The sequence below is a fragment of the Diabrotica undecimpunctata genome, chromosome 7 (genome assembly GCF_040954645.1).
Source record: "Diabrotica undecimpunctata isolate CICGRU chromosome 7, icDiaUnde3, whole genome shotgun sequence".
NCBI classification, from domain to species: Eukaryota; Metazoa; Arthropoda; class Insecta; order Coleoptera; family Chrysomelidae; genus Diabrotica; species Diabrotica undecimpunctata.
In genome coordinates this window covers 26,307,565-26,331,640 of record NC_092809.1, presented here as the reverse complement: position 1 = coordinate 26,331,640, position 24,076 = coordinate 26,307,565, and the positions used below count along the sequence as shown (strand labels likewise).

The window sequence follows — 24,076 nt, the reverse complement described above, 5'->3', positions numbered from 1 at the left end:
TGTATTTATATGAAATTATTTTGAAACGAGAAGTATCATAAAGAATTTAACACTTCATTCAATATTATTATTAATTGAATCAAATTTATGACTTATAAATTTTGACCCTCAATCGTTACGAATCGAATTCTAGTATCGACCTTTTATTTTTCTGTTTGTTTTATTCCATCTTTTATTGACAGATATTCTTTTAAATTTTAAATTTTTGTTTATTGTATTTATTTTGTTAGTTATTTGTTATGCAGTTTTTATTTTAAACCTGCTTACAATAAATGTATGAGGACTTTAAAACGAATTGATGGCAAGTAGGCATCTATATGAAGACTGTTATTTCGTGACGCTATTCGTGACGCTGTATCGTGGCGCTTCTTCCGCGACGACGGCCTCAGCATTTTACTATAGAAAAAGAGTCATTTCTACAACGCCAGTATAAAAGCTTTCATTCAAAAAGTGTTTCCAGAGTTTATTCCACCGAATGAAAAAGTGCATTACGCTTGTATTGTAGCTAGATATGCAAAATATAAAAGACACTCTACGTATTACAGCTTTTAATAGAGTAGATAATCCAATAAAACGGTAATTAAGCAATTAATAGTAGACAGAGTGAGTTTGGAACGCCTCAATTATCTCAGAAACCACAAGCCAGAATTATAATAAATTTTACTTTGAGAGGGTTTTGCAATAAGACCAACCCTATGATAAACATTGTATATATGTATATCTATATCTATATATAAAATTCTCGTGTCACAGTGTTCGTCGCTATATTCCTCCGAAACGGCTGGACCGATTTTTATGAAATTTTATAGGTGTATTCGGTAGGTCTGAGTTAGGTAGGTTGTTATCTATTTTTCATACCCTTAATGGATGAGAGTGATTCATTCCTAACAGTTTTTTTTAAATTTTTTTAACAAATTTTTTTATTTTTATGTATTTTTGATGTGACATTAAAAATACATATAGCCCTTAATTTTCACCCTTCTATTTCTCACCCTTTTTTTTAATAGCCATATAAGTGTCACAAAGTTAGTTGCCATACTTCTCCGAAATGGTTGGATCGATGAAATTTTACACATATATTTGGTAGGTCTGAGAATAGGTTGTAATCTAGTTTTTATACCGCTAAGAGGTTTTTCACCGAAACATTTTTTTTATTTTTTAGACATTTTTAATTTTAATTTTTTTTTATAATGTGGCATTAAAAAATACATACACCCCTTAATTTTCACCTCTCTATTACTGACCCCTATTTTTTAATAGACATATTAGTGTCACAGAATTAGTTGCCATACTCCACCGAAATGTCTTGATCGAGTTTTATAAAATTTTGTGTGTGTAGGTATTTGGTAAGTCCAAGAAAAGGTCGTAATCATAGGTCGTATTTTTCATACCCCTTAAGGGGTATTTATGGTGAACCAAAAAACTTGTTTTTGTGTTTATGATTTAGCATTAAAAAATACATACAGCCCTTAATTTTCACCCCTCTATTATTACTAACCCCTTTTTTTATTAGCCATATTAATGTCACAGAGTTAGTTGCCATACTCCTTTGAAATGGCTGGACCGATTCTTATGAAATCTTACTTATATATTCTTCAAACATTTTTTATTTTTATTCTTTATGATGTGGCATTAAAAATATATACAGCCCTTAATTTTCACTCTTATATTACTAACTCCTATTTTTTAATGGCCATATTTTTTAATGCTCACATAGTTTTATTGCCATACTCCTTCGTAAGCGCTTGACCAATTTTTATGAAATTTTATATGTTTATTCGCTAGATCTGAGAATCGGTCATAATCTATTTTTTATAAAACAAAGGGGTAAGGGTGTTTCATCCCATATATTATTCAAATATTTTTTACAAATTTCATTAGTTAAAGCTTTCAGACAATATCAATATCCCAAACAACAGCATTGGGCTGCAAGATGATGTAGCTCCACCTCACTAAACGCGTAAGGATATGCAATACATAAATATTGTGTTTCCCAGAAGATGTATTGGAAGGCATGGTTTTATTGAATGGCCCCGTAATTATCCGATATGAATTCTTAGAATATTTTCTAAGTGATCATTTAAAACACCGTTTATAGAACAAAACCTGCCAATATGCAAGAACTAAAAAATAGGATTTAGATGTGAAGATTACTACATGAAAAAAATTACAGGGTAATTTATTTGGAGTAACAAAGTCCATTATATATATAAAAAAAAAACGGATATACAGGGTGTTTCAAAAAAAGGTAACCCCGTCTCTAGGGTAGGTAAAAAACTGAAAAATAATTGCGGTTTGCTTAGTAAAAAATTTTTGTAACGCCATCCGTTTTCAAGATACAGGGCGTTGAAGAAAAAAAAATTTTACGCATTTTTTACGATTTTGCCGAAACTACTGGCAACATTGTAATGAAATTTTATACGAATATGTTTTGGAAGCTGATACATCCCATGAATTTCTTTTATATCTGATTCTCATAGAGGGCGCTAGTTACACGGATCGTACTAAGTATTAGTCAATATAACTTTTTTAAGAGTATAATTATTAATCAAAATTTCAAGTAAACTTAAACATCATTCAATTTTACACGAAAAAGGTACTCTTGGTAAAACTCGATACTTTGTACCGTTTTCGGAATATTTTGATTTGAAAATTAATGCTGGTAATAATTGATGCTGGTATAAAATAGTTAGTAATTAAACAAAACTCACAAGAAGAAAATTAAATTAATGACTAAGAACATAAAATAAAATTCAATTACAGTAAGTGTTCAAAATGCCCTCCGTTTTCGCGAATACACAAGTCTATTCTTTTTTCTAAAGATTCCATTAACCTTATAAACGGTAGGGGATCAGCTATGATGTCATTAAATTGACGTTCAATTCTTTCTTCCAATTCTTGGCGTGAATTTACCTCTGTAGCATAGACTTTTTCCTTAATATACGACCAAACTGCGTAGTCCAAAGGGTTAAAATCGCATGACCGAGGAGGCCAATGAATCGGAGCTTCTGCACCTCTACCAATCCATCGATTCGGAAAATGATTACTCAACCACTTACGACACCTTCTATCAAAGTGTGGTGGAGCTCCATCGTGCATAAAAAATAAAGATCTACGCTCGTTTAGCGTTAAATCTTCTAATATCTCGAATAAGGAATTGTTTAAAAAATCAAGATACATATCACCATTTAAATTTTTAGGTAGAATATGATAACCTATTAATTTGTTACCTAAAGTTGCTGCCCAAACATTAACTTTAGATGAGTGTTGGTAATGTGATACCCTTTTGACTCGTGGATTCTCATCACACCAGTAGTGTGCATTATGGGAGTTAAACATACCTTGTCGCGTAAATGTGGCCTCGTCCGTAAAAAGAATGCATTTTAAAAAATTTGAATTGTGGGCTGTCCTTTGTTGCAATGTTTCACAAAAATCCACTCTAACAGGTAGATCATCTGGCAAGAGCTCTTGGACTTATCTGTAATGATAAGGATGTAATTGCTGTTCTTTCAGTATCCGCCAAGTACTTGAAGAAGAAGTATTTGTTTGTCTTGCTATATTCCTTACGCTAACTGTTGGATCTTGATCAAGTAAATTTAAAATATTATTTTCTTTATTAATTGTTCCTGTTGTTCTTGGTCTACCAGAATTTATTTTATTTGGTCTCACATTCCCAGTTTCTCGACAACGTCGTTCAACGGCTCTAAATGTTTTTTTACTTGGTAAGTTTCTTCTAGGAAACTTTTCTGCATAAAGAACATTCTAAACATTCGCCTAAGGTTAATAACATGTCAGTGTATTCAACATTTGAGTACATTTTGATTTGATTTTACAAATAACAAGGTTTCAAAACTAATTATTGTTGATTTATCGTCATAACAATCAATAAATGTCAGATTTCCATGGCACACTTGGACAAAATAGAGGTATACCTATTAGAACTTTATCATTACTACCAGCATCAATTATTACTTCATAATTTTCAAATCAAAATATTCCGAAAACGGTACACAGTATCGAGTTTTACCAAGAGTAACTTTTTCGTGTGAAATTGAATGATGTTTAAGTTTACTTGAAATTTTGATTAATAATTATACTCTTAAAAAAGTTCTATTGACTAATACTTAGTACGATCCGTGTAACTAGTGCCCTCTACGAGAATCAGATATAAAAACAAATTCATGGGATGTATCAGCTTTCAAAACATATTCGTATAAAATTTCATTACAATGTTGCCAGTAGTTTCGGCAAAATCGTAAAAAATGTGTAAAATTTTTTTTCTTCAACGCCCTGTATCTTGAAAACGGATGGTGTTACAAAAATTTTTTACTAAGCAAACCCCAATTATTTTTCAGTTTTTTACCTACCCTAGAGACGGGGTTACCTTTTTTTGAAACACCCTGTATAATGGATACAATTTAAATACTACCCTAAGATTGGCCGTATTACAAAACCACCACAAACGAAAATTTATATAAATTGTGCTAGCTATTTCCGAGGTAATTGAGTCATTCTAATTATATTATTGACCAATTCTCATGATGAATACGTACCAACTTTTGCTGATGTACAAATGTTCTATCGAGGTGAGCTGCAGAAAGCATATGCTTCAACTTCCTATATCCCATAAACCGTTCTCTTTGCCTATTTCTTTCGCGATTAACCCAAAGCCAGTTTGTTAGTTTTGGGTCAGTAACATCAGCGTAGACCGGACTCCAGGTAGGATTGGGTTTTTGTGTCGGGTTTAAAACCATTGGTCGAGCCATTACTGGAATATAGTTGAGTACTTCTTCTCGAACTTCCGCGTAGGTACTAAGATGCACGTAATAACCTGTTTAATAAATATATTATTAGGAACTATATTTTGTTGAAATATGTTTTTAATTAGTTAAGAAATAGCAAAATATGAAAGGGATTAAAAAAAATCCTTCTTAAGACCTGCTTTGTCTTAAGAAGAAAAATATTCAAAGTTTAGTAAAATCTTTATAATAACAGTAATTATTTTTTTTCATATTGTGATGATATAATTATTATAGATACAAAGTTGAATGTCATGGCCATTATTGACACGCTATTTGGTTACAACTTCTCCCATCACCCGTTGATTAATGTCTAATTATTCCAGAAATTATTCTTAAAGTGCATTGCAATTTTTTATTTATTTTTTCTTCCGCTATTTATTACAACAAATCTGTTAAAAGGCCACCGATAAACATTTTTTGAGAGACAATAATTCCGGAATTATTTTTTCTTTCTTTTATTTATTACAAAAAATCTTTTGGAAGACTATGTATTCATAATCAGTTTTTAATAGACCTTAATTTAGGAATATTTTGGTAGTGAATTTCCCTATTACCCAGATATAAGCCATACGGCGCTCATTCCCTATAAGGAGAAAATTCACCCATTCCAGATACCTACGGTATCAAAAGATTTGAGCTCTGGTGGGACTCTTTCCGTGTTATCGAGCTCTAGGTGACTTGGTAGGCTGGAGTATCTCCCAAAAATTTTCTTATACATCTGGACATCGAGAGTAGTACAGAGTCACCCAGACCCAGCTTTTTTATGTTTTCTAAGATGTTCTTCGAAATGACTCCAATAGTAGAGAGAATAATGCTGTATCGTATTGTCTGGTTTCTTCCATTCTCCATCGTCTCTGTATGTGAAGTTTTGAGATCTCTGTACTTATCAATATTTTCGTTACATTTTACACGCAGATTATTGTTGTTAGATATAGCCAAATCAATTAGTACAGTATCTCTAAATACTTTGTGAACTAGTACAAGATTTGATATGCGCCCTGGTTGGTCTAAGCGCGCAGTGTTATCACAGTAGGTATAGATTGTAGTTGTCATTCTCAAGCATACTGTCAGGAACGTATTGAAAATAAGGGAAGATGCTCGGTTTGGAGAAGTCTCAGTTTGATAGATATCTCTTGATGAAGGATCTTGAGTCATGCCTTTGTTTATATTCAATTGCAACAAATGAATGGCAGCCCCCGGTAGGTGTTGAATGGCTTCTTGGGCTTAATATCTATTTAAGCATTTGTCATTTTGGACCCGACTGTCTTTGCCATTATATTTAAGGTAATTTTTGTTCGAACCAACAGTTCGATGCTGTATTGTCGACATAAATAGTTTAAGCTGACTTTTTATGTATTTCGCCTATGCAGAAGTTTACCTATCCAGGTGCGCATATTTTCTTCTTTAGAAATTTGGTTTATGTGCATTTCTGGTTCTCTCAGTTTAAGCGGCATTGTCTTATCTACTACACACATCGCGCTATGTAAATTAGACATCTTAGCCTGCATCTGAAAATACATTTTTAAATTAGCAATCTGTTTTTCTAATTGCTCACCTACATCAACTAGTCCTTTTTTCCCTAACTACAGCGGTGTTGTCGTTGTTTTTACTGCACTACGAGGATGTTTTGCGCCTTTGTTAGGCGTGTTCGTATTTCTCGCTAAAGATTTGTTATATCTGTTTTCGTTTACTTAACAATACCAAATGAATAGCTAAGCGCGAAACATACGTTGGTATTTAGTGCCTTGAACAATTTTTTACTGTTACGATGGGAATGCATCAACTTTTTTATATTCCGTATGAACTTCGAAGTTATCTCGATCTTCATTTGCTTATGGGTAATTTTCAGCGCTTACTTTGCTCCGAGATATTTATACATATAATTTTGACCTATGGCTTCGATGTTATGGTCATTTCATATATCGAGCCCTCAGGGTTAAAACTTTCCTCTGACTATAGTCTATCTGAGTCCACCCTGATATTTGGCAACATTCATAGGATTTTGTGAAAATGCTAAACATGGTGTCTACGAGATACTGTGTTTCAGTTACTCACGAGCATACAAAGGACAGACAAACCGGCGCATCCACAACCGTATTTACAACCATTCTATATCTGTAAAACATTCCGATACTACTTAAGCCCTAGCCCAAAATCATATTCATACAAGTCTCAAAGTAAATTTCAAAAAAGCAAAAACCATCGCTCCTATTCTAATAGACTGCCGATAACATGACAACTGCTGCTTCAGCGACCCCCACGCCAACCGATCCCACTCAGACCGTTTTCGTGCATACCGTTTCCGCGCATACAGTTTACGCGCATACTAAGGGTATAAAACCAGCTACACAGGGTAAGACCGGTCGAGGTCAGGACAATCTAGTTCTGGAAGAATTATACGCAATGATGAACTCCGAAGAAAACGTCATTCTGGCAGGAAACTTCAACGCTCATCATACTGTATGGGGATGTGTCGAAGTCACACTAACAGGAGAACTCCTTCTAAGATACTGCGAGGACAGGCACAAGATGGTATTCGCACCAGATGAACCTACAAGAATCAACCCAAATCAAAGCAAAACGACTTAACGTTGGACATATTATATTATCATCAAACAAGTTATTATGGAAGATGTAAGAACACACTACGAGTGCAGTTCCCACCACGAACCAATGACGGGAATCGATCGAACCAGTAGAAAGATGGAAATGGAAAGATGCAACCTGGCCAAACTACAGACGACAGCTACATCAAATGCAAATGAAGGGAGAATTCAAATCTACAGAAGAAGTGGAAAGAAAAATAGAAGAAATCACAAGAAGAATCAAGCAAGCCATAGAAAACAACATACAAAAGGAAAAGACGAACAACAGAGGACTAATATTTCTGAACGAGCTAAAGAAAATAATAAAGGAGAGAAACATGACCAGAAGAGCCTTCTAAAGGACTAGAAGACTGAAATTCAAGATATACGGAGACGAACTATCCGAAGAAATAGGGACAAGACTCAAAAGCATCAGAAGGACAACATCAGAAAACTGAAGAAAACCACGGAAACGAATGGAAGATGTTAATATTCAAAAAGAGGACACAACACAAGATGCCACCAATATTCAATGAGGAAGGAACACACTACGAAACTCAACATAAAGTAGATGCAAAGTGAAAGAAGTCAAAAACATCTACGAGAAAATAAGAAGGTACAAATTTTAAGTAAAGGAAGAAGATCACCTAAATTCAACAGAAGATTCTAAAATCATCAGAAGACTTAAATGAAACAGAGCACCAGGAACAGAAGACATCCACAACGTCGCACTCAGGGAAGTGTCGAAGAAAATGATGGTGCAACAATACTACATTTTCAGATTTGCCTAGAAAAAGTGCATTTTCCGAACAACTGGAAACATGCAAAAATTATCCAAGTTTCCTGCTGCATGCTTGGCAATACGATAAGAGGCAACGAAATCATCGTACTCCCATTACAAAATTGCTCAGCTGCATTAGAGCATATCCGACTTCTCTATCTTAATAAATATTTAAATACTCCGTTCAACCATCTATTGGAGCTTTAAGATTTTATCTAACAGGGAGTACGTATCCTATGTTTTATACTACTTGTAAGTTAATGGATGGAATCTAAATTCACACGCCTTAAATATTGGTCAATAAAGATGCGATTGGAAATCAATTAAGAAGAATAATTGAATTTTTTGTAAAAATAGGAAAATATGAGAGAAAGAGGAGTTGTCATTTGATCATCGAAAGGAAAGATCGCGTCTTGATAGAGGGTGTGTTCGTGAATTTGGATACCGGCATTGTGAAAGGAAGTTGGCAGAATTGTGGAAGGAGATTACAAGTAGATGTAAAGATATCCTTGGATCTAAAGTGGGCAGTTTCTGGAATACGTAGGAAATAGTTTGGCAGCACCAAGTTGACAGAAAGAGGTCCTTGTGTCATTGAGAAGTAGCTGAGTGTTTTGGAGAATAAAATTTGAAGTGTAAATTGTTGAAGAATTGAGTCAGGTGTTTCGTACAGTCGCTGCAGGAGGATTGCAGATACGAAAAAAAGAAAGTCGAGGCGAATAGTGGCAGATCACATTGCTGTGGAGCGTGGACGATTCTGGTTATGGTCCAAATACAATCTACGAAGGAAAGGTCAGTGATTTTCTCTTCAGAATTGAAAATTTTGTAACTGAATGAATTTTGTTGACATCATTGTCGGTACCATTTTACCTCAAGAGTAGATTTCATTTATAAAATGTTTTAAAGTTTTGTGTTTGCAATAAAGTAAATATTGAAAAATCAAAAAGATAAAAAATTTTAAAGATATTCATTGAAATTGGTTTTGTCTTCAAGAAGACTTAAAATATTCTTTTTGTGTAAATTTTATTGTACTCATTTACGCTGATTGATAAGATAACGGCAAAATTTGATAATTGTTTTATTCTTCTTTAAATAAAATAAAGATTACCAATTTTTTTTGTAACATACTATTTTTATTATTATCCTTTTTTCTCTATCCCGATAAAGGACAACTAGGAAATCTTTGAACCCACACAACATAGATTAATATAAGGAGGTTTTTCACCCTGAGAACAATTAAGTTATGTTTTTGATTTGCTCAATTAATCAAGTAAAAAAAATAATAACATAATAATATATATATATATATATATATATATATATATATATATATATATATATATATATATATATATATATATATATATATATTGAATGATTTTTAGGTTAATCACTTTTTCTATCGTATCTACTATTCTTAATAGTAAAATCTTTGTAAAACTAACGAAAACACTTCTTACCTTGATTTGCGCAGGCCATCCACTTAACTTCTCTTACATCTGAGACTTCCCTTCCTATGAGATATGTAAACACTCTAACATTCATAAATGGTAAATTTTCCCAATTATATTTCTCAAAAATTTCTTTGTAGTTGTACTGAACGCCATCAGTGACGAGCATAATTGCTTGATTACATCTAGCACCTAAAATAAAGAATTCTGTTAAGAAGTAATATAACAGAAAAGTAAAAAATGTTAAAGTAAGACCATGTCAATTAATAACTAACACTAATTGACTCTATAGACTAATAAAACCAAGGATATGTATATTTGAGAAATAATCCAAATTTTGAAACTAATGAATGATAATGAATGAAAAATTTAAAAAAAGCATAAAGAAATATTTATCTAAACCTAACACTAATTAACTTTATATAGGTACCAATAAGAAATAATGCCAAAAGAATGGTGTGGTAGTATTATCGTACCAATACACGAGAAAGGAAAAAAGGAATCATGCATGAATTACAGAGGAATCTCACTAATCAACACTACATATAAAATATTGGCTTCGATATTATTAAAAAGATTAGTACCATACGCCTAAGAAATAGTTGGTGACTACCAGTGTGGTTTCAGGCCTGGCAGATCGACTATTAATCAATTATTTACAATAAGACAAATGCTTGACAAGTATTGGGAATATAATCACGACGTGCATCAGATTTTTATAGACTTCAAACAGGCTTATGATTCAATTAATCGTGCAACATTATGGAAGGCAATGATCTAGCTCGGCGTACCCAAAAAGCTAGCTGCGGTAACACAAATGTGTGTAAGTAACTCTTTTGCACAAGTTAGAATAGAGGAAAAAATATCAAATGCTTTCTGCGTAAATTCTGGACTGAGACAGGAAGATCCGTTATCCCCATTGTTGTTTAACCTGGCCTTAGAATATGTCATGCGAAAAATATATCCAAAAATCAAACCAGACATAACTGCTCGGGGAGCAAAAATCATACTCGCCTTTGCCGATGACGGAGCACAATCAACATTAGAAATTAAGGATATTTTCTCGAGCTTTGAAGAAGCTGCATTCAACATCGGTCTAAAAATAAATGAAGACAAAACAAAATACATGGTCGTCTCAAAACAAGAACGACGGCGAATAAGGCAAAACATTACTATAAATGATCACAACTTCGAAGTGGTTAAAGAATTTAAATATCTAGGAGAAACAATCACAAATGACAACAAATTAGAGCGAGAAATTTAAACGAGAATAATGACGGGAAACAGATCTTTCTTTGCAATGCAACATCTAATGAAGTCAAAACTTCTTTCACGAGGTACAAAAATCCGGATACATAAGACCATAATACGACCAGCAGTCGCGTATGGAAACGAAACATGGACGCTAACAAAAAGAGAAATAAATAAATTGCTGGTGTGGGAACGTAAAATCCTTCGGATGATATATGACCCTTGCAGAGACAGCGCGCAGCGTGACAAACGAATGGAGGGGCAGATACAATAACGCGCTAGGGTCTCTATTCGGAAAAGAAAATCTAGTCAGATATATAAAGGCCCATAGACTCAGGTGGGCAGGGCATGTGATAAGCAATAACGACAATCGCCTTATAAACAATGTGGTCTGGGAGAGGCCAGAGGGAAGAAGGTCTGTAGGGCGGCCTAGAAAAAGGTGGAAAGATGCAGTCAAAGAAGATCTAGAAAAAATGGGAGTGCGACAATGGGAATTACTGGCACAGGACCGACAAACATGGAAGGCAATAGTAAACGCGGCGAAGACTCACGAAGAGTTGTAGCGCCATTGATGATGATGATGAAGGTACCAATAAGACCAAGGGTGTGTATATCTAAGGAATAATCCAAATTTTAAAATGAATGAATGATAAACATAAAAAAAGATAAAAAGAAATATTAATATAAACCTCTTACAGTTAAACTAAGGGTTACACTTTTAAATTGTACACTGGTACTGTTCTGTGAAAAACTGAACAACTTGTTAAGGTTAGTTTTGTTAAACAGCATAGTAAAAAAATATATTAAAACACCACAGAAGCATTACGCCACTGTCCGGCCTGCTTAAAATACACAAAGAAAGTGTTCCTTTCAGATGAGTCAGTCAGTGCAAAACTCAGCGGCCTATACACTGGGTTTCTGAGCTGGAGCGCATGAATTCGATTCTTGGCACCAACAACGGCATTTTTATTTGTAAAAATAAGAACCAGCCGTCCTCCTGCTTTAGAGGTCACGTAAAGCTTTTATTATAATCCTTTTAATTGTTATTTGTCTTATTAAAGTTTTTAAATGTATAATATGTGGTTTTATTTGAATCTGTTAATGTATTGTGTAATACTTGTAGCAAGCAAATCAATACCACGACGAGTAAGTTATAAATTTCTTTACCATTTGTTTACAAGTTTTACTAAAATAGTTCCCATTTTTTTTTAAAAAGATATCTTGAAGAATAATTAAATAAATCTGGAGACTCCATAGAAACTTCATTGTGCGTTTTATTTAGCTTTTGGGCCAAATATACACATAAATTCAAGTTATGCAGATTCTCCCATTCTTCTCTACAGGTAATTGTAAGTTTATGTTGGGTTCTAGGGGAATTCATTCGGGCATGAACAGCTCTGGAGAGCACATTCAATACATGTTCAATGGGTTTCATGTCTGCAGACACTCCAAACGACGAATACCTTTTGTCCCAAGATAGTCATTAACCTCTGGAATCCTATGTGGGTGGGCGTTATCATCCATAAATACAAAACCGAGTCCCGTCAATAACCACCAATTTCGTGCGTCCACCTGTCATAATATCTGCCCAAAACATAACACTGCCCCAGCGAAAGGAAGTATGGGACAGGCATGTGCTAGTTGTGCAGCTCTTGTTGGCTCTGGCCAAACACGAATTCACCGGATATCACTATTTATACAGATTCTGGTCTCGTCTGAAAAAAGCACATAATTTCCAAAACTGTTGAAATAGTATTCGAAAACTATAGGTGTTCTTGAACCCACTAAAGGCGGTACAAAACATGTCTAGGTTGTAAATGAGGAACTCTTATTGGTCGACGACTCCTCAAACCTGACTCTAAAATTCTTCTCATTGTAGCTAGTGGTACTCTAACTACTCTAGTGATACTACTTCATGCCTGAAGTCTCCTTGAAGGGCTGCTACAGATATAGAAGAATTTATTTGTTCGAATAGAAATTCTGATAAATCTAGTCTGTTGTTCATTGGTAACTCGAGGTCTACCAGAGCAAGCCTTATTCTGTTTTGAATTTGTCTCAAGAAACCTATTCCATATCCGTAGACATCACTCTAAGAAACACTCACTCTTTCCGCCACGAACCGCTGCGAATGGCCTTCTTTAACTTAGCGATAATCCTTGGACGATCCAACTCAGAAATTAAATTACGATTTATTATAAATTTTTCACAAATTTTACCAGAATAATTTTTTCAAATGTTTACACTTTGGCAAAACCAGATCAATTAAATGGGCATTTAAATAAACGAAAAAACCAAAAAGGTGATTTTATTATAAACAAAAGGCCTATTTAATATGTGATAAAGATATGGATTTAAAAAAGTGGAAAAATCGTAAATACGAAGGGTGATGCATAACTTTTGAAACTATTGTATTAATTACTATTTTAATGGAAATAAGCAACAATTGACGGTTAAAGTAAGTTTATTGAAGATTCAATTTCCACTTCGGAAATCATTCACAAAATACAAACAATAATTAAAATTAAAGAAATAAAAAAACAATTGGTGTGGTATGAGTTAACACAATAAACAGCCAAATACATAAAAAAAAAAGCCTTAACATCATAGCTGATACTTCATACGACGAAAAACAAGAGGGGGAGCTTCATAAGACATATATAAAGTGAATTAAATTAAGCTAAAGACAACAAAGAAGTTAAAAATAATTGTGAATACATCTATAGTCCTTTTGCATCATATTGATAGCACATTATGTATGCAAATCCTCAACAGGTCAAAAAAACATAGGCGTCACCCTATACTTGTTTTGAAATAAATAAAAAAAAAATAATATTTTAAGATGCCGTCAACAATTCATTATCTTTTAAAAAATCTTCTGTAAAATAAGTGTCCACTAATCTCACTATACCTTTTTTGTGCGTAAAAACCGTCGGTATATATGCCACACGATTATTGTTAATTATACACGGGTGATTAACGAGAGAATTCAATGTTTCACGAAATAAATTATTGTAAACAGTAATTTAAAGGTGATTATTGTTTTCTATACAAGTTATCGCCTGACACAAAAAGAATACCTTCTTTGAACAATTACCTGAATTACGAATTACTGATAAGGCTTCACTAATGATAGTTTAAGTAGTTTTTATGCCCCATTACAGCTTATGCCAATAATATAAATTAGAAATTGTTTGCATCTTCCAGTTAGTTTGTAGATGTACATTGTTCATGTCTTACCTACCTACGTTTTTGGTGTCGGTATTTTGTTATTTGCATTTAAAAATGACGTCGACAACAGGTTTTATCCCGGTTAAGTGTAGTTTTAAAGGTGCCTTCAGTCTAAGAGAGAAAAATATAATATTAAATGTACACGATGCACTTGTATATCAACGCCCTTTAAGTAATGTTCGTGAAATCGTTAACATGTGTTCAAATATGACAGAGGTTGGAGAAGCAACAATTTATAGATTCCTAAAAGAAAGAAAAGGAGGAACTGTTTCATCTCCCAAGAAGAGTGGAGTAAGTAAACCCTTGGAAATTGAAGAAATACATAAAAACATGATAAAACGCAGCGTCCACTCATTTTTTTTTTAACAAAGAATTTCCAACATTGGACAAAATCCAAACATTAATTAGAGAAAACGAAGAGTTACCAATCATAAGCAACAAGAAATTATGGGGACTATTAAGAGAGATGGGATTTCGTTGGCAAAAGAATAGAAGAAAATCCGTTTTAATTGAAAAAGATTGCACTGTATGTTGGAGATGAGATTATCTAAGAACTATTAAAAAGTACCGAGAAGAAGGGAAAACAATTTTTTATTTGGACGAGACTTGGCTAAATGAAGGTCATACTGTACCATATCTATGGGTTGATACAAATGTGAAAAGTTCCCGTCAGGCATTCATCGAAGGTGTATCTACTGGAATAAACAATATTCCCGTTGGAAAAGGACGCAGACTCATAATAACCCATATTGGAAACGAATACGGTTTTGTCAATGGTGGATTATTAAATTTTGCCTCAAAATCAACCAAAGATTACCACGAGGAAATGACTGCTGACGTTTTTGAAGAATATTTTGACCAAATGTTGGATTCAATTCCAAAAAATTCTGTCATAGTCATGGATAATGCTAGTTACCATTCAAGACTAGCAGAAAAATTGCCAACAACGGCATGGAAAAAAGGAGAGATAATCGAATGGTTGGATAAACACGCAATTGAGTACAAGGAGAATTCGACAAAAAAGGAATTATTACCTATTGTAAGGCAACATAAAGCAGCTTATTACAAAAAACTATATAATTGATGAAATGGCATTAAACCGTGATGTAATTATTTTACGTTTACCCCCATACCACTGTGATCTGAATCCGATAGAAAATATGTGGTCTCAAGTAAAGGGTGAAGTCGGACGCAACAACAAAACTTTTAAATTAGAAGACTTGCAACAATTATTAGAACATTCCTTATCAAAAGCAACTCCAGAAAATTGGAAAAATGCTGTTAGTCATGCTCACAAGGAAGAAAATAAAATGTGGAATTTGGATAATATGACTGATGCAATGCTGGAACCGGTAATAATTAACATTGGAGTTAAAGATTCCTTAGATTCTGAAGAAAGCAGTGAATCTGAAATGGAATTTGATTAAAATAATATTCATTTTTTTACACATCGGCCCCTATTACGGCCACAAATTATTTTATATATAACCAATAAAATAAACATCTTACATTTCTTGCAAATTTATTAGTACCTGTTAATCTCCATCACTCCGACACTGGCAACTTTATTTAGGGATTAGTAACCCTCAAAACTATTGTATTCTATTCTGCTTCAACCTTTATACCTGGTGGTCATACTCAATTTAAAATTGTTTTCCTATATACTTCTGTAAACTTGTTGACAAATATCTATTTTTCATTGAGTCACCCGTATCAACAGTTTAGGGATTTGCATACATAATGTGCTATCAATATGATGGAAATGGACTATAATGATGTGGAATAAAATAGAATAACGCATAAAATATAAGAGGTAAAAATCAAATCGAAGTTTAAAAATTTATAAGCAGATATAACTTACAATGCAAATAATATACATAGTGGTAGTAATATTTGTCTTAACTCTACTTACTCTTTTTATTTAGTCTGTATTCTTCAAGTAATTCGAAAGCTGTCACTAGAGCCAAAGAAAAGTTTGCTATCTGTTCTGTTTTAAAATTGGTCATACTTTCCTTCAGCACCCGTACATTCGCCAAATTTGCCTATAAAAAAGAATTAATAACTGATGAACTATAGACTTGATTAAAATGTAATTTATTAATAGATATTTAAAATGGTTTTCTAGATGTTCACACAATTCGTTAGCTAAAATCACAATAGTTTATTGCTATTTAGAGATTTAGAGGTTCAAGTGCAGAAATGATCAGCAGTCCTGCTTTTAGTAGACTTACGGGAATTCTTTAACATAATGCATATGTAGGATGTTATCGAATTACCGTGCATGAGTGTTTTCCACAAAACTGAATAAGAATAATCAAAGACATTTATAGAGAAAGCGCAGTTAAACCGTAATAATAGGCTTGAACTATAGAGGGCATAGCTGGTTAAGAATGTCAAAATTGCCCCAGGGGAAACTTGGCCCCAAGGTTTGGGGTATTGTTCGGCATCAGAAAAGATAAAGATTCATAAAATTTTAGCCCAAAATATTGACACATAGTCTCAAAATTCCATAAAACGAAAAATCGTTTTTTCGACATAACTTGCTTAATTCTTTACCAAAATAAATTTGTTTGGTTTTTTAATTTTTGTGCTGTATAAAACTATTTTTTTGGGAAGTGAGAATCTTCAAAATACCTCTGGAAAGGTGTCCCAGGTGTGTTGGATTCGGACGGCTACGCCTCCCCTACCAACCGGTAGTTGACCGCCTACCAACTAAACTTACCCCCTCTTTCTCCAACCGACGGGCCTAGGACCGCTCTTAGTGAGCATTACCATCTGATCCGTCAGCTTTGCTAACTCCCATCTGTCGCTCTCCGTCTGCGCTATGTGACTGCCAAAGCATCTCAGTCCCGCCACCCCACCCACGTCTGCACCGGACTTGGTTTGTAAGGTAACCATCCTTGTGCAGAGCGATAGGCAGAAAGGAGCGACTGCGCCGTTATTTCAACCATCTTGAACTAACAAGAAAGATCAGACAACAGGTACTAGCAACTCCAGACATTCATCCCTCTCTCTACACCAGCCCATTACTTAGTAATAGGCTGCTCCAAAAGGAGACACACACCGTACACTAGATACAAGTAGAAACAAAACAACATGTATGTAAATTGATTTCTGTAATGTAATCAAGTTCTTTGTTCACAGTTCACCTTTGTTGCAGTCTCCTCTCTTTCTCTTTCTTGTGTTTTATGGGTTCTGTCACAAAACCAATGATTAAAGTCAAAAATTCTTTTGTTTTGCACATGTTGCCCACCTAGAGGTGACCCCAGACCCAGCTGCAGCAAGGTTCGCCCCAAATTGTATGCAGGGCACACGAATACCACATGATACCACAGACGGTGCTGTTCTGGTAGTGTAGAATGAAGATTAACTTCTGAGGCTCTTACACCGTTTTAACACAAAAGAAAAAAGTTTGAATATGGCAATAGTAATTGAAAAATAAAATGTAAAACCACTTCTAAGGAACTTATACGAGGTAAATTAGGAGTTTACAGAAAAGAACAAAGAATGAATTTTAGTTATCTGGAGATAAAGATATTCAGCTTAAACGATACGTGAATTGAAGAAGATGCTATCTAGAAAATATAATAAGTAGTATGTTGCTTAAACGACATAATATGGGGAAATAAATACTGTAATATAGATATAAACGCTGAAGTATATAAGACAACAATATGCCCCATTATGACGTACACTGCACAAAAAAGGCCTGAGGTTTATATATTCAAACTAATAAGCAAAACAACACAGACAGAAATAATAATAAAAAAATAATTTATGCTAGGAAAAGAGGTAAAAATATTAGAAGACAGTGCAAAATCAATCCCGTTAACACAAGGGAGAAAAAAGAAAAATATATTGAAATAAACATATTTATAAAATATTGTTCTGAACCTATTTATTTATATATTAAATGGAAAACAAAATAGGAATTGAAACCGAAGATGGAACAGGCACTTTGTCTATTAAACATAATGAGAAAGAAGTGCAAATATGGAGGTAGCGTGTTTGTACAAAACTAAGATAATAATTTATTCTTTTGTCATCAAATTGTCAGTTTTGCTGTATTGAATTGGAATTCGCGGGTAAATCGAGTCGTCCAATTGAGAAATAGAACGATGAGAGATATGACGTCATGACTTGGTGATGCTTATTCATTGCATGCACTTCCTGAGCATCATTCGCACATCTCTCTCTCCCTCTCTCTCTTTGCATATGAGTTATAACTATGTTTTAAATTATAAAGATAATTTCTTGTATGGTTCCATAATTACCTAGTTATACTATAGTTCCACTATTTGGAAGAGTGATTTCATCGTTTGAAGGAAGAGAAGTGGGGAAAGACGTATGAAAATCCAGTGGCGTACACTCACTTTTATTTCAACTTTAATTATATTATATAATTATATATTTTTTAGATATTATTTGTTCGAAATAAGCCACAATATAAATTTATTTACAGGTTTTTACTGACGTTTCGATCTCTATATCCAAAGACCGTTTTCAAAGATATACACGATAGTTACATTTATTTTATTTGTTTATTATTATATATCTATATAATATTATTTATATAATCTTATATTATTTATTTTTTTTTCTAACTTTAAAAACGGTCTCTGGAATAGAGATCGAAACTTCAGTAAATTAACCATGTAAATAGATATATTGTGGCTTATTTTCAAAATTCTCCCTAAATATACAGAATTCCACAAACAAAAAGCTATAAAAAATAAATATATCTATCATTTATATATTTGAAAACGGTCTCTTAATTGAGATCAAAACGTCAGTAAATTAAACATTTGAATATATTTTGCGGCTTATTCCATACATTCCCCTACAAATACAGAATGCCATAAGCAAAAAGCTATAATTGATGGATTCGACCGTTACTTGATGGAAATTCATTTTATGTAACAATAAAACACTGAAAACTTTGTTTGCGAAACTTCCACAAAATTTATTATCAAATCTTATCACTACAGCTGTTTCGGCAGAGTGCCGTTCTCAAGTGATCTATTGTTGGTAGGCTTTTAGACTTTATAGTCTTTAACGAAACCACTTTATAGTCTTTAACCAACTTGAGACAAACAGTTCTCGCCTCCTCAACCTATTTGGTTAAAGACTATACTGTACTTTTTTTTTTCTAATAACACACTTTTTCTGTTTTTACATATCGAAAGTTCATTTCGCGCATAGTTCTAATTAACACTCTACGAGATATCTTGGGTAAAAAGTAATTGTTTTCGAGCCCTTGAGAAATTTTTTCAGTGTTGGAATTTTACTCCGAAAATAAAATGTCTTCTCTCGTCATCCAAAACAATGTTTTTTCTATCTCTAGTTTTACGTTTTACTTGCTTTTTATTTTCCGATGTATTTTTAGGTACATGATAAATACAGCTAATGGATACTTTTGTTAAACTGCTACAAATATCGACCGCTTGGCTAATATTTGATGTCATTTTTCTGCATCATGCAATTCAATTCCTTTATATCGTATCACTACCTTCTCTTCTGACGTTAACATTTTGCTGTCTTCTCTTGGAACAACTCGGTTCTTCGTCCATTATATTTTAATAATCACAGAATATAATTAAAAATTTACTATAAAACGACAAACTCCAACAACACTAGGATTATCACCACAAACTTCAACCGCAAAAAATATAATCACAAAAGGCAACAGAAGCACTCCCGCCAGGACCGCCTATGTAAATGAACGTTTCTTGCTTCGGCAGGTGCGGTGGTATTACCGCTACGATGCTTTACAAATTCTCAAGTTGCCAAGTTTTTGAAGCGGAATGGGAATGAAATGTAACATATTAATTTTTATTTTATAAACTTAAATATGTAACAAAACTGAACATGAAAATAAAATTTATTTTAATACAATTTGTGCTCAATTTTTACTATTGAAAAAACTCATTTTTTTTGGAATTTTTATGTCGGTAATAATCGCTGCGTCGAAGAATTCAGGTTTGTATGACCATAACTGCTACTTGTGAACAAGAATCGGCTACACTGTACGGCATCTTGTGGTTATGTCTGCTATAGAGAAGCACAAAAATGTACTAATTATACATTGTATGATTTATGATGAGAAAACGCAAATTAAACGGAGAGTTTTCGGGGACCGCTGAGTACATTTAAATTTAAGGACATTCGGCGTTTAAACGATGAAATCACTCTTCAAAATAGTGGAATTTTACTATAAATACTATAGATATATAGCGGTTTTTATGTATCTTCATATTCTGTTCATTAATAAAATTGTATTTTTAAAATTATGTCTGATGTTTTCAGTAATTAAACACTAACGTTATTACGTTAAAAACGTTAAAAACGTTAATCTTTTTTTTATTTTTTCAAAATTATTTATATCAAATATTTAACATAGTCTTCTCCATTTCATGAATTCTAATATTTTTTTATTTCAGTTTAGTGTTTTAGATATGCAAACTATAAAAGTTTGTAAAGTTCGATTCGTATAAAATCTCGTCATACCATAATTTTAACAAAATTATAAGTATGTATATCACATTTCAAAGTTTCTTGCAAGATTAACATGTTAAGGTCGGTACACATATACGTGCCAAACGGTATGCATACGGTATGCGAACGCTATATTCGTTAATGTGTACGGCAGAAAAAACCGCTTGCGTACTGTTTCATCGTGACTCGTCGCGAACCAAATTGTTGCGGTTTATTCCACGACTTCAAAGGAAGCTCATCTTTCAGTTTGGACGGCGCTTACTAGACGCAGCGAACATTTTTATTCTCTCATCAAATCGACATTGTGTGAATGACGTGTTCCTTCCTAGAGAGACGTGAGAAAACAGTAAACTGATTATTGTACATTTTATTTTTGTTAAACAAGCAAAAACAGAAACATAAATCAGTACCCAAATTATAAATAAAATGAATCATTTCGCACAAGTGTGTTCGTTGTTAGTTTGTCGCTTTCCATGGATCGAGATAAGTATGCGATCAGTACGATGTAGAATATTTTTCAAGGATCTGTACGCGTACGGTACGTATACCGTTTGGCTCGCATATGTGTACCTACCTTTAGATTTGATAAAACTGTTTGTAAATGAATAAAAGCAAAAAGCACGCATTTTATTTTATAACTTAAAATATTTTACTATTATATTACCATGCATTTAAAAAATCATTAATCTTTCTTAAAAATTATTTAAAACTACAAAATTTTGTAATAAATAAATAAAGTCAGTTCTCAAAACTAATTTTAAACCTTCATACCTGAACAAGCTGTCCCTCGAAGCATTCGACTAACGGTTCAGTTGTATTACTAAAAGTATAGATATTCACGTAATCATTGTTTCCAAGAGTGTCAAGTACATTATGCACTACATGTCGTGCAATTTCTCTTCTCATTCCAGTCATAGATCCAGATCTATCTACAAGAATTACTACATCCTTTGGTGATGATGCTGCTTCAATATACCATGATCTTGTACGACAGTCAAAGAGATCTATTGGTTCTTGGGACCAAATCATTGCTAAAAAATTAATAAAATTTAAAATAAAATAATTATTTAGCTACAGTCCATCTAATTTACAAACCGTTGCACGTCATAGGCGTCATAGCCCGTGACGTCACATGATACCAACACGAAATATTTAGGCGGTAGGTGTGTTCTTTTTTAGAATCACTTTGCCGAGTACACTGGCATTACAGCCACAAGACATATTTTATTATATACGCGTAGAAATAATATTTAAAGATTTCTATTAATGTTAACTTAAAGAAATACACAATAATATGTTTCATTTAATTTGTATAAATGCATTATAAAGCGTTTTTATGAAGAACATTTGTTCGGAACACACTGTAACTGTAATCGAACGAAGGTGAAATTTTGGCATAAATTGGTAACACTTATTTGACAGTTGCGGAGTTGACACTTGTTATGTTTTTATTATTTACTATTAATTAAACTATGTTGTTTTTTAAACAAGCGGCTCAAATTGTTTTTAACAAGATTATTTTTTAACTCTTGTTTTGTTTCTATTTATTTACATTAAATATTAATTTATTTTGTTGTATACTGTTGTTGTACACTTTTGCAATAATTATGTGACCTATTTGATTTAAAATGGATTCAGGAATTTTTTATACTTTGGCAACTACGTCAACTTCGATCTCTGGCGTAGATAATGACGTGCAACGGTTTGTAAATTAGATGGACTGTATATAGTAACGATGTGTAATAGCTCTATTAGCTTAAGCATTTTTCTCTTTAGTCCAATAGCTAATATAATTGGATATAATTTGATTTCATTGTAAAAGTACCGCATTAAAATTAAATAAAATTGATTACGATGTATCCGACTTATCCCGTACAATTGAATGTTTGTATTTTGAGAACGATTTCCGAAGTTGAAATTATTGAAACGTGAATAAACTTATTTTAAACTTTAATTACGGCTTATTCTCATTAAACTAGTAATTAGTTTAATATGCCACAAGAAAATAGCTTTAGAACAATCGTACAATTGATTTATGTTACTTTGTTCCTATTGTGCCAACATTTACATATTGTTCTGAAGCTATTTTGTTGTGGCATCTTAAAGTAATTACTATTTTAATGGAAATAAACCACAATTAAGTTGTGGATAATAATTAATGGATTTCGCTCAGCTTGGGAAAACAATTTTAATAATATTGAGACCGATTTGACAAGTTATTTTTATATTATGAATATGATGATTTCAGGATAATCTGTTGTCTAAAGTAAAATCCAAATTTTATATTTTTCCAACATAGTTTATTTTTGTTAAACATGTGTAATCGGAGAAATGAAATAAAAATTAGAAAATATTTGTTGTAGTGGAAGCAACTTACCAGGATATTGCCTCATAAATCCAGTTGAGCTTCCAAAATATTGCCACGATAAAGTTGGATCTATTTCATAGTTAGATCTAAATGTTTTGTCCAATTCTTCTGACCATTTAATACCAGCAATTACTTCTTTGGCTAAAATAAAATTGTAATGTACATATTATGTTCTCCTCGTTAATATACACGGAATATATATATATATATATATATATATATATATATATATATATATATATATATATATATATATATATGCATTACTTTTACTAAAAATATGCAGCTTTTTTTATATATTTGCCTTAAATGCAAATGCTTATTAAAAATAAGCTTAAATAATAAATAAATATTTATTTTTCACATAAAAACAAATGAAAAGACACGCAAAAACTGATATTATAATTAGAATATAAAACATTATAGTATGACATAATGACGGTATTAGATTTTTGTTTCGATACAGGGCACCCGTAAGCCGCTTATACGTATTTCGACCTCTTTAGGTCTCCTCAGAGCGGTATGGCCACTGCTCTGAATCGAAACAAAATCTATCCCGTCGTAGACCAATAGTTATCAAAATAACTATTTACAGACGTAAGTACGCCATCTAATAACAAAAAGAGAAATCATACGATTTCTACCTGGCGAAACCGAATTCAAATTTTTTACCACTGTGCCTTCTAAAATTTGCAAAGCAACAGCTTGATAAATTACTCGGCAAGGAAATCTAAAAATTGCATTCCACCTGACGTGCGTCATGGTCAAAATTCGTAGTAAATTCAGTTTCTGGTACTCCAAACGGAGTAGAGAAATAAAACATAATGAAGGTATTAGATTTTTGTCTCGATACAGGGCAGCGGCAAGCCGCTTATACGTATTTCGACCTCTTTAGGTCTCCTCAGAGCGGTATAGCCACTGCTCTGAATATAAAAAAAATTTTGCATTCGGTTTTGCCAGGTAGAAATGAATGATTTCTCTTTTTATTATTAGATGGCGTAGTTACGTCGATTTCACGTCACATGCATTATATGCCTACGAGTTTAGTTTGTCAAAGTCGGAAAATCTATATATTTATCCAGTAAAAGCATTCGACAATACCTCAATATGTATATTCA

The 24,076-nt window shown here is 32.9% G+C and overlaps 1 protein-coding gene across 3 annotated transcripts in view; it reads right to left on the bottom strand.

Annotated features, from left to right (window-relative positions):
- The window catches only part of stj (voltage-dependent calcium channel subunit straightjacket), a 105,553-nt gene that overhangs the window by 54,358 nt on the left and 27,119 nt on the right, over positions 1 to 24,076 (bottom strand). For all 3 annotated transcript variants that reach the window (XM_072536931.1, XM_072536930.1, XM_072536932.1), the window contains exons 6-10: positions 22,968 to 23,099; positions 21,362 to 21,621; positions 16,008 to 16,137; positions 9,626 to 9,808; positions 4,554 to 4,831 (exon numbers count right to left, since the gene is read on the bottom strand). In XM_072536931.1, the coding sequence (XP_072393032.1) occupies positions 4,554 to 4,831; positions 9,626 to 9,808; positions 16,008 to 16,137; positions 21,362 to 21,621; positions 22,968 to 23,099 (983 nt within the window). The remainder of the gene's footprint in view (positions 1 to 4,553; positions 4,832 to 9,625; positions 9,809 to 16,007; positions 16,138 to 21,361; positions 21,622 to 22,967; positions 23,100 to 24,076) is intronic.